Here is a 12,403-nt window from a genome sequence, read left to right as displayed (position 1 = left end):
TATTCGCCATGATGTATTGAGGAAACCTGCAAAAATTTAGTGAAACAAAAGATATTTTTCCTTACCACACAAGCTCACATGTTTACACTCGTCACTCGTGTATCACTCAAGTGTTTAAAACACTCTAATGTTCTCAAGGTTCTGCTTGCTTCCTTGAAGAAAGTAGAAAATTTCCCTGAAAAGTTCAACTAGCTTCGCACAAGAATCTACTCAAATGTGGCTCGTTATAAGCTGGAAATTTGAAGAGGTATAAGACAAAAATGACTCAAAAGAACTGGAAAAAATAATCTGCTGGAATTTGTTGGAAAAAAATGCGCAGATGCACGACAAAAGGACTACTAGTTATGCAACACAAAAACTAGCTATACAAGAGCTGGAAATTTGGACACTACTCTGGCTGGAAATTACTGGAAAAAATAATCAGAACAACTGATTCAAGAAAGCTATAAAGATTTGACTCAATAACAACTGCCTAAAGAGTGCACCAACACTTGCTCTTGTTGCAGCAATTTAGGAAATAATGGATAGTGGAAATTTTTGGATTATTCCGGAACTAATCCCCTTTTCCTATCCCAAAAAGGATTTAACAGGCTGTAAAAACGAAATTGAAGTAAATCTGGACAGCCTTATCGGAAGCCTCCAACAAATCATTACAAATAATACTCCAGCTAGCATGGTAGAAGCCTGCGCCAAAACCATCTGGACCAGGCGCGCTATCCTCAGATATGGAAGAAACAACCTCCTTCCGCTCCTCTAATGAAGGCAACCGTTGAAGAAGATCATTATCATCCTGGTCCACCTTCGGCAACTGAAAAGGTAATTGAGGACTTCTTCTACCCTCCCGTTCAGCTGCAAAGAGAGTGGAAAAGAAAGCCACAGCCGAATCCTTGATTTGTGAGATCTCCTCCAACCACTGACCATCCTCTTGCTTAATTCGCGAAATAAAATGGAAATTCCGTCTCTGTCTGACATGTGCATGAAAAAAAGCAGTGTTTGCATCACCTGCCCTCATCCATTTAATGGATGACTTCTGCTTCCAATATTCACACTCCATACTTAGCTCCCGGTTATAAACTGCCCTAGCTTCATTCAAGCTCACCAATGCCGCCTCATCCCGAGAAGTATCATACTGTAATTGGCGCTGCAACATAACGCCTTCAGCCTCCCTTACCTTTTGGAAAATGTTGCAATATATATCCTTATTCCATTTCTGTAATACTCTCCTTGTATTCATTAATTTTCGATAGAATACATCCAAACCCGAACCATGGACAGGCCTCTCCCATGCCTCCTTCACTACATCCAGAAAAGTCTTGTGTTTAGCCCAAACATTCAAGTACCGGAAACCACCCTTTGCAGCCATCAACTTCCCACACTTAATCAAAAGAGGGGTATGATCCGATCGTCCTCTAGCTAAGTGGGAAACATGTGTGACATCATAGGTATCTTCATTCAATCGGGCTTGATTCCATCTTCTTCAGTCAGTCTTAGGGCAAAGAGTTCTTCCGCCCACAGCGGTAATGCCGATAGCTCTTAATATATTACCAGAATTGCTTTAGGGATTGCATTCTTCTTCCTTTATCTTTTCTTCGAAGCGAGGCATATTCATATTATCGATATGCCACTAGCTCTTGGGAACGGTTCAGTTGGTTCGTGTAAAGTGTAGTCTGAATACCTTTTTACGTGTTTTCTCTTTTGCGCTGTCTACCGCTGTGTCTGCATCCTTCCCCTAAACACTTAGTATCCCCCAATTTTTTGTCCATAAAATGGAAGAGACAAACTATATACCATGGAAAACCGAGATAATGTCGTTAATTTAAATACAAGATCTTTTATCTTCTCAATTTCGTTGATGGAACTGAAAAAGAAGCAAAGGAGTTACCTTGATCGAAGATAGCGCGCCAAAAAGGCAGCGAGGATAGCAAAACTTAAACTACTGAGATCCTCGGGTGAAGGATATAGAGAGGCTCATCCAGAACAGGAAATGTCATGATGCCTACAATAGTCTGAAAAGTACACCTCGGATGGTACATCCGGACTATACCTTCACCTTCAGGCTCCATTTTTCATCAATCTAGTCACTAACTTGGCTCTTCTTTATTTTACCTTTACTTCGTCTTCCTCTCTCTCTCCTTATCAACTGACCGCTACGGGACTGCTTCCACGGATTGCACCACTTAAAAGAATAAGACGATTACCACCTTAAATTCAAAATAAGTTCGAGGTCCGGAGCCGAAAGAGCTTCAGGCTTGAGTAGCAGAGGCTCGGGCACTAAATAAGACCAAAGGGAGAACCCGCAAAGAAAGAAAACAAAGCGAAGATCTCTTACATAAGAATATAGTATTGCATCAGAAAGCTTAAATTCTTTGATCCCCGAACTCCAAAAAATTATACAGAGCTTGAGGGACAGAGTGAAGTTACCATTTTAGGAGCAGATGTCCCGGCTGGTAAGGGAATGAAAGAAGCTTCTCCAATAGGAGGCATGTGTTGAGCATTGGCAGCTGAAGTTCCAGTGCCATTTGAGTAAGGAAGATTAGCCAATCTGACTGTGAGACTTTGAGAGCAGATGTATTAGTAGTTCCTTTTCTAGTTGAAAACAACAAATTAGAATTCAATCACCAAGTGGATATCTCGAGAACTAAAGGTGCCAAGCCTCGGATTCGACTTCTTATGAGGATAAGGATTCTTCGCTCGATATGATTCACCCGCTACCTACTATTGGTAGTAGCATCAGAGATCTTTCCCTGCCCTATCTTACTTAAGCTTAAGAGTAACGGGGAAGTAAACTAGAGGGCTATTCCCGTTGTTGTCTTCAATGCTTTAGGGACCGGGCACAGAAAGAGCTAGCCTTCTTATCTACCCCAGCCTTCTTCTCTAATCCAAGTGGATCGAATGTCTCTTTCTGTTCGAACAAGTGTCTTGCTTCGTTATTTAATGGTTCCCCACATTCACACGGGCTTGGAACATGGTGAGTTCTACATATATGGTTTCAAAATGTATCCTTAGAGACCTTAACCACCTAGATCCGGTGAGCGGAGAACTTCTGGTTTTACTAGTACAGGTTCTGGTACGTCCCACCACAAAAGAGAGAACCCAATCAATAAGCAGGTTAGCGTAACAAATCGTATGTCTCGTACGGTAGAGTACATAATAGCATCCGCCAACGTCAAATCCTTGATCCGTGAAGCCCTCCTCGTTACATCTGACAATCCTAGCTTTCGATCTGGCGAGCGCATTATCCTCGAGTATCCAATGGGTAAAGGAAAGAAAGTTCTTGTTTCCGGGCAGGAATAAGAGCAGGCGCTAAGTCAGGCAATTCCTTCCGGTAGTGGATGCTGGTGAATTAGAGTCAAATCTATCTTTTCGGAAGCGAAGTCGTAACTTATACCGTTCGAAAGGCGCTCCAGCCCTTATGGATAAATAGATAGAACCGTTCTTTCTTTGCGCTTACGGTAAGCAAGTCTATTAGTACACAACACTCGTTTATAAAAGACGAATAACTGACTTTACTGACGAGCGTGAGAGCGATGCGCTTTGTCTTTTGGTTTTGAACTTCTAAGAGCTTTTAAGTCGGAACTCAAAGCTAGTGCGTTAAGCAAGCTTGTTTGTTGTAAGGCTATCGTCTAGAACGCCGCCTCTTTCAGTTTGTTTTGCTCGCCCTACTTCTAAAGATAGATAGTTTAGGGAAAGCAAGTGCTGTGATGAGATCTGTCTTTCGGACACCATTACCTTGTTGCTCGCATCGTGATCGATGTAGATTCTTCCTCTCCCCTTGGCTTGGGTCTTGAGTTAGAGTTCTTTCTGTTGCTTTTACACGCGTCTCCGATTTCAAATAAAAGGCGAAGACGAGTCCGTAAGGAAATTCGGATATTCTCTGGTGGTGGATTTGGCGGGGGCGTGAAAGCATTCCATCGGGCTAAGCTCCTGTCGGGGCTGCTAGCTTCATTGGAAGATTGCCTTCCGATATATTCTTTGGTTGGACTAAACTAATCAAATCCAACTTGGAATTGGAGTAGGGTTGGTGGTTGTTTTGGTGCTCTTCTTTTTTTTTTTTGATGGTCAGCTTTTAGGAAGGCATTTATCACAATCAATGGTCAAATTTGGAAGCTTTCAAGAGTCAAATTTCGTGGCTTATGGAGGCTGGCTTTCAAGAGTCAAATTTCATGGCTGAACATTCTTCTTCTTATCAATGGTCAATTCTGGAGGCTTTCAAGAGTCAAATTTTGTGGCTTAAATGTTCTTGATCAAGAAAGAAGATTGTTGTGGTGATCAATAAAGAAGATTGATCAAGAAAGAAAGAACGACAAGGATTTTGGCAGCTGGAATTTTACAGCCTTGTTGTTTACCAAAATTTGGTTCCCAAAACCCAGAAACTTCAAGATTCTTTCAAGAATTCAAGATGTTAATTTCTAGAATTCAAGACACACGAAATTGAAGATGATTTCCTCCCAAAACAATCCAAGATTTCACGATTTGATCAAGACAGATTTTGGTTGGCTTCAAGAATCCCAACTAAAGTTCCAAGAACTTCAAGATTGTGGTTTTAAACAATCAAGAACTTCAAGAAACCCAAGTTTTGATCAAGACAGATTTTCAAGAATTTTGTAAGGTCAGCCAGCTATATTTTTTTTTTCGGATGAACAGTAACCTCGGATGATCAAATAGAACAAAAGACTGGAATTAAATGGATATAACATGATAGAAACAAGACACAAACACAAACAAAGAATCAAGAATAAGACACAAAAGAAAGGCTGGACCAAACAAGGCTAACCACAGCAATTAACAACAACTAGACGCAAGTTTATGATGCAACAAATCTGGAAAAATAACGCAAGAACACGATGCAACAAATCTGGAAATTGCGGATAGCAAACTTAGAACATGAAAACAGAATTTTGGACAACTTGACTCGAAAGGAAATAAATAAAGGGATATAACGTGATACCTCTTAACTAGCTCTGATACCAACTGATACGAACGTCGCCAACCTTGCGACGAAACCCGTAAAAGATTAGATTCAGGATCGACAAGAGGACACCAAGTTTGGAGCGGATGACCTCAACCCGTTAATCACGTGGTTAACGAACCTTGGTATAATGGTAGAAGACGCCACAACCTAGTGCGATTCTAGATTGATAAGTCACGAACACCTAGAGAAATTCTAAGGTATTCAAGAAGCCTTGGAGAAACCAAGAAAACTCTCAAAATCTGATTTATTGATTGAATGCCTAAAACCATTGGAAGTGTGGGCTATTTATAGCCTTACATAGAGATGAACAACTAAATGTGGAACTAGTCTAGAGTTGTGGTCTTGACTAAGACTAACAATTGTAGGCTTGACTATTTCCATAAGACTAAGAATTGTGGGCTTGACCAAACCTTATGAGGTCATCCCTTAGGTAAACAACCTTATGAGGTCATCGCTTAGGTAAATAACCTTATGAGGTCATCGCTTAGGTAATTAAAGCAAGACTATGGACCATTAAGCCCTTATTACAAACGACTTAACTAAAATAGCAAATGTGACTAGATGGGCAGACGACTTGAGCTTATAAAGCGTGCCCACACCTTATAATGACTTTGCTATGGTGAATCGATTAAATGGCAGAAGACGTATCCTTATAAAGCGTGTCTGTGCCTTATAACGTCTTTGCTGTGGTGAAGCTGAATGAACTGCTCGATCTCGTGTAACCAGTCCTAGTGGGACTTGAACCTTATCTGATGGCATAGCTTGACTCGTATCAGATAGTATACTAACCATCACTTGAGTACTTAAACATAAAAAAATACCTATTTTAAGACTAATGTATAAGTCTTCAATCTCCAAGCTCATTGTACCCTCGAATCGATTGTTACCTCCAAACGCAAATTCATTATCCTCACTAAACGAGCTTTCCAAAAATTAATTTTTGTAACAAGTCATTTTAAAAACACATGTAAGCCATAGTTCCGTGTAAATAAGTTTAAAATGGTTGAAATAAATTATTCAGAGAAAACGGGTGAGTAATAACTAATTAGGCCGGTAAAATAAAATAAAATAAGAAAAAAAAATTCGGGTCCTCACAACCTTCCCTCCTTAAAAAGAATTTCGTTCTCGAAATTCATACCTTCTGTAATCTCAGATAACCCTGAACCTTGTTGTGTGATCATTTCATATGTTCTTGTAGATGCCACTGGTCGGTTTCTTCTTCCATTGAATTGTCGAGGGACAGTTCCATTTCCTTGTTGAGTAGTAGTTTCTCGTGGATACCTCTTTGGACAGTCGTGAACTTTATGGTTGGTGCTCCCGCATCCCATACACTTTCGCCCCTTTAGCCAACAGTTTTCTTCGGTATGATTCGTCCTTCCACAATATCCACAAGTCGGACGAGGCGTTGTGACTTGACTTGCTTGCGAGGTTTCCTTTGATTGTATCTGTCCTACTGGAGCTCCTTGTGACATAGTTCCTTCTGGTTCCTTTATCATGAGTGGTGAAGGAAGTGATAGTCTTACTCTATCCACTCCTTTTCTAACTTTGGGTGGTGGTCCAATTTCTCTTAGTTTACTATCGGATACATCTCTCTTCCTCGCTTGAAAGGCTCTCAGTTGGGATTTTGTGCTTTCTACCCTTTGCGCTTTCTCGAGAGCGTCACTAAATGTTTCAATCTGTGCTGCAGCAAGGGCATCTTGGATTTCTAAATTTAATCCTTGGATAAACCGTCTTATTCTCTTCCGTTCCGTAGCTACCAATTCCGGAGCATATGTAGATAATTTCGTGAATCGTGTTTCGTACTCAGCCACACTCAAAGTTCCTTGACGAAGCTTTATAAAATCGTCTTCTCTCTTTTCTTGGACAAGTGGAGGAAAAAAATTTCTCATTAAACTCTCATACAAAGTTTATCCAAGTCCTTGGAGTTTGATCTCTTTCCCACTTGTTTCTTATAACATTCCACCAAGCTCGAGCTGCTCCCTCAAGTTGAAATATAGCAAAAGTGACTTGTCTTTCCTCTGTGAAGTCCAAGGCATCGAATATATTCCTTATATTCTCTAACCAATTCTCAGCCACTTTTGGGTCAGGTCCTCCAGAAAATTTGGGCGGGAAGAATTTCTGAAACCGCTCTAAAGCTCGATCCTCCCCTATCTCTTGGTTTCCACGTTGGTTTCCTTGAGCTCTAATACATCCGTCATGCGAGTTAAAACTACTCCCATTTGGTCATCTCCTCTCCCAGCCCTTGGCTCGGCGTTTTGATCAATACCAGACCCATTATCTACTTTTTGATTTCGGGGTTGTTTAGGCTGACGTCCCTTTCGTTGTCCTCTAGTTTCCATGTTCACAGCTAATCTATATGCATATGCATAAACCTCACACTAAGCCATAATTGAACTACACACATATACCAGTAACAACTTTTAAAGAAAAATGAAATCACTTACACAAATAACATTATCACCATACAAGTAAACACAAACTAGAGCTCATTAAATCATAACACAGGTTAGAGTCAAGTAAAGTTCATACCAAGTCAAAGTCAGTAAACAAAGTAAACAGGTGATCATTAAAAGTACATTCATCTCCAAGGCACAAACTCTTAACACATTCAACTTCATTCCCAACACTAGGATCTTCTGGGCTACGATATTCTCCACCTGACGCTCTTAATTATTGTGCCATCTTAGCCAAACGATTATTGGTTTCCTGTAACTATTCATGTGAAATATCGATTCATTCTTATTCCCCACAAATGGAGATCTCAAGTCCTTAGGATTGCCCTCAACTCTTAAGTACTCGGGTACAAGAATCCGAAACAAGGTAATTCACAACTCGAGCCAGCCGGTCCCAAGAGTAAATGACCACATTTGAGATTCCTACCCAACATACATATCTTATTTTCCTCCAAGTATCAAGATAAAGGTTTTATACCTATCACATTCATGATCCATAACTTCACTCTAGAAAAACACTTAAGTCTTTACTCATTCATATAGTAAGGACCATAACACCACTTGGCCCAAACTCACCCCGCGCAGAGACCACGCGAAACGGCTCTGATTTTCATCCCTACAAGTGGTCACTTAACTTTCAAACCAATCCCACAGTCCGGCATCCTAAACTTTTAAGCCTAGGATACACTACAAAGATCTAAAGCCTAAGCTCTGATACCAACTGTGACGCCCCCACTTCTCCCTAAGGCGAACCAAAGGGTATCCGCGGGACGCCTGCCCAACTCTCGGTAGGACTCACTACAATCCATAATTCAAAAGCTCGAAATACTTCAAATAACTTCAATATATAATTAAAGTACTCCAAAATATTGCATGCTTACAATTAGTTAGCTTTCAATCTTAATACAATCCAAAAGAGTATGTACTACAACCATCCGCTATAATACAACTTAAGTTCGTCAAAAGAAAACAATCTAGTACTATTAACGAGCACTCTTGGTCTCGAACCCTATTAAGGAAAATAAAAATGTGGAATGAGCTACACAGCCCAGTGAGGTTCCAAGACACTCTAGCAGTTCTAATAAATCAAGTAATTTGAACATAACACATGTATGGTTCAAGGTTGCATATTTGGCACATTAACATGAGATAGTTATCATTGTACGAGTAATTTGAGTATAACACAAGCATGGTTCAAGGTTGCACCTTGGCACATTAGCATGATACAGTTATCAGTATGCAAAAATAAACACACATTGAAGGATATGATGTTCCAGTGGAACCATTTCGGTCAAATTCACCTTATAACTTCGGATCCCCTCGGTTTGTCTGGCCATCACCTTATCCCTCCAGTGGTAGTACTCGAGTATACCGAAACGGTGTCCCAGGGTTCTACTACACGACCGATCCCAGTCCTGGCTCGAGTAGGTTAGTAACCAAGGACAGGGCCCAGTTCAGCTTAGAGCTTACAACATGCACAAGTAATCGAATAAATCGGTGAACGGTAAAAATTTATCATTTTAGTAGGTCGAGTGAGATGAAATACACACTCACCTTAAACGGTGGGCAATTTCATATGAACACGTAATTTACGGTAATCACATACTCAAGTAGTCAAGTAATCAAGTAAATTGGTAAACAGTGAACGGTAAACGATAAACGGTAAATAATCTCGGTTAACGGTAAAAATTTATCATTTTCGTAGGTCGAGTGAGATAAGGTACACACTCGCCTTAAAACAGTGGAACAGTTCATAGGAGCAATTATCGGTAACACTTAACAGTTAAACACATAATGACCATGGAGTAAACATGTCATAAAACTATTCAAATCACGTACTCCAATATGGAACACTTACTGATACGTTCCTCGATCCACGGTCGAGACACGTAGCACGTTTGCCCAAGGATCTAGCGGGGATGTCCAACGCTTGGATTGCGGAACCCTTACTCAAACGGACAACTCGATTTGATTGGAGGTGGTAGACGACACTCCAATGAAGGTGAATACTCCAGGGGAATAGGTCGGACGAACAATCAAGGACAGGACGCGAGATTGCTCAATAACCCTTGCCAAGCAAGTTGAAAGGCACGAATTCTTTATGAAAGAAAACGAAGGCACTAATAATTTTAATTCATCAAAAACTACCCTTTAACCTTACAAGGCTAGCCTATTTATAGGCTTAATGAAACAACTAAAAACCCTAAAGAAACCTAAAAGGGAGGTCGGCTACCTTGTCATCAAGGTGGGCCGGCCTCAAGCCTTCTACGGACAATTAGTCCAAACAAAATGGAAACAACGACTAAGGCCCTACTCGGCCGATTCGTAAGGAGGCCCACTGGAGTCTTCCTGGGCTTGGACCAAAGTGCAAGTTGCTTGATTGATCCTTTCCAAGCCTTCAATATCTCTATAGCCTCCATGTTGATCGTGGACAACTTGAACAAGGGCTTGGAGGGATTCCTTGAATAGCTTGGCCCGTGCACGTGTGACTGGGCCTAATGGGACTTGGACTGGGCCCTGGTTCATGCACACATCAGTCCCCTCCTCTTGTGAAGGATTTGCCCTCAAATCTGGATCCTCCTCACCAAGAAACGGGCTCAAGTCTGCGACATTGAAGGTCGCGCTAACATTGTACTCCCCAGGTAGCTCCAATTTGTAGGCGTTGTCATTAACCCGGTGGAGCACACGAAAAGGTCCATCCCCTCTGGGGGATAATTTGCTTTGTCGCTGCTTGGGGAACCTCTCTTTGCGTAAGTGTAACCAAACCCAATCACCAGGCTCGAAGATCATTTTGCGGCGGTGCTTGTTAGCCTGCTGGGTGTATTGCTGAGTACGCCTTTCAATGTTTGCTCGAACAGCTTCATGTAACCTGCGCACAAAATCGGCCTTCTTTTTCCCATCTAAGCTTGTGTGCTCAGAGGAAGGTAAGGGTACTAAATCAAGAGGGGTTAGCGGGTTAAAGCCATAAACAATCTCAAAAGGTGAGTAGTGTGTAGCACTATGAACAACTCGATTGTAGGCGAATTCAACATGAGGCAAACACTCTTCCCAAGTCTTAAGATTCTTTTTAATCAATGCCCGAAGTAGTGTGCCAAGTGTACGATTGACAACTTCAGTTTGTCCATCGCTTTGTGGATGACTGGTGGTGGAGAATAGTAACCGGGTGCCAAGTTTAGACCACAGAGTCTTCCAAAAATAACTCAGAAATTTCACATCCCTATCACTAACAATGGTCCTAGGCATACCATGCAGACGGACAATTTCTTTGAAGAATAGAGTAGCAATATGAGAGGCATCGTCAGTTTTGTGACATGGAACAAAATGAGCCATCTTAGAAAACCTATCAACCACCACAAAGATGGAGTCATTACCTCTTGGCGATCTAGGCAAACCTAGAATAAAGTCCATAGACAAGTCAACCCAGGGATGGTGAGGGATAGGTAATGGGGTATACAAGCCATATGGATTTGTTTTGGACTTTGCCTTGTGGCAAGTAGCACACCTACCAACCATGCGGTCAACATCCCTACGCATATGGGGCCAGTAAAAGTGCTCTTGCAACATAGCCAGTGTCTTGGCAATGCCGAAGTGGCCCATGAGACCACCACAATGTGCCTCTCGAATCAAAAGATCACGAATGGAAGAGTTAGGCACACACAGTTTATCTACATGGAATAGAAATCCATCATGCAAAAAGTACTTTCCATGCGGATTCTTAACACACACGGCATAGATATCACCAAAGTCATGATCATTAGTGTAGAGGTCCTTTATCATTTCGAACCCAAGCAATTTGGCATCAAGACAGGCAAGCAAGGAGTGTCTACGTGACAAGGCATCAGCTACCACATTTGTCTTGCCAGTTTTGTACTTAATCACATAAGAAAAGGTGTCAATGAAGCTTACCCATTTGGCATGTCTCTTGCTTAATTTAGGTTGCCCTTTGAGGTACTTCAATGACTCGTGATCAGTGTGTATCACGAACTCTCGAGGGCGAAGATAATGTTGCCAGGTCTCCAAGGCCCTCACTAAGGCGTACAACTCCTTGTCGTACGTGGGGTAGTTCAATGCAGCTCCTCCCAACTTTTCGCTAAAGAAGGCACACGGCCTCTTGTCTTGCATTAGGACTGCGCCAATACCTACACCAGAAGCATCACATTCAATTTCAAAGGTATTGTTAAAGTTTGGTAATGCTAACACAGGGGCATGCGTTAGTGTGTCCTTGAGGGCGAGAAATGCTTGGTCTTGTGATTCTCCCCAAAGGAACTTGTCATGCTTCTTTGTCACGGCGGTCAACGGGGCGGCAATAGTGCTAAAATTCTTGACAAATCACCGGTAAAAGCCCGCCAATCCAAGAAAGCTGCGCACGTCAGGGACGGATGTGGGGGTTGGCCATTGCTCGATGGCGTCAATCTTGGATTTGTCCACCTTGATGCCCTGTGAACTTACTACATAGCCTAAAAACACAAGCTCGTTAGTACAAAAGGTGCACTTCTTGAGGTTGGCGTACAGACGCGCCTGTCGAAGTGTCTCAAGAACTAATCTCACATGCTCTAGATGCTCATGCTCACTACGGCTATAGATCAGGATGTCATCAAAGTAAACAATGACAAACTTGCCAATGAAATGTCTCAACACATGGTTCATTAGTCGCATGAAGGTGCTAGGGGCATTAGTTAAGCCAAACGGCATGACTAACCACTCATAGAGACCATGTTTGGTTTTGAAGGCCGTTTTCCACTCGTCGCCTTCTTTCATCCGAATCTGATGATAGCCACTCCTCAAGTCAATTTTGGTGAAAATAATGGCACCTTCGAGTTCATCAAGCATATCATCAAGTCTAGGAATGGGATGACGATATTTGATGGTAATAGCGTTCACAGCCCGACAGTCAGTGCACATACGCCAAGTACCGTCCTTTTTGGGCACAAGTATCACTGGCACAGCACAAGGACTTAGACTTTCCTTTACCCAACCT

The 12,403-nt window shown here is 41.8% G+C and overlaps 1 protein-coding gene across 1 annotated transcript; it reads right to left on the bottom strand.

Annotated features, from left to right (window-relative positions):
- Positions 1 to 583: 583 nt before the first annotated feature.
- On the bottom strand, positions 584 to 1,363 carry LOC140012676 (uncharacterized). The gene has a single exon (XM_072060957.1). It carries the CDS (start codon positions 1,361 to 1,363, stop codon positions 584 to 586), a length of 780 nt encoding a protein of 259 aa, XP_071917058.1.
- Positions 1,364 to 12,403: the final 11,040 nt, after the last annotated feature.

The sequence above is a fragment of the Coffea arabica genome, chromosome 8e, assembly GCF_036785885.1.
Source record: "Coffea arabica cultivar ET-39 chromosome 8e, Coffea Arabica ET-39 HiFi, whole genome shotgun sequence".
In the NCBI taxonomy this organism is placed as follows: Eukaryota; Viridiplantae; Streptophyta; class Magnoliopsida; order Gentianales; family Rubiaceae; genus Coffea; species Coffea arabica.
The sequence above is the reverse complement of the archived record's forward strand: the minus strand, read 5'-3'. Positions and strand labels throughout refer to the sequence as shown.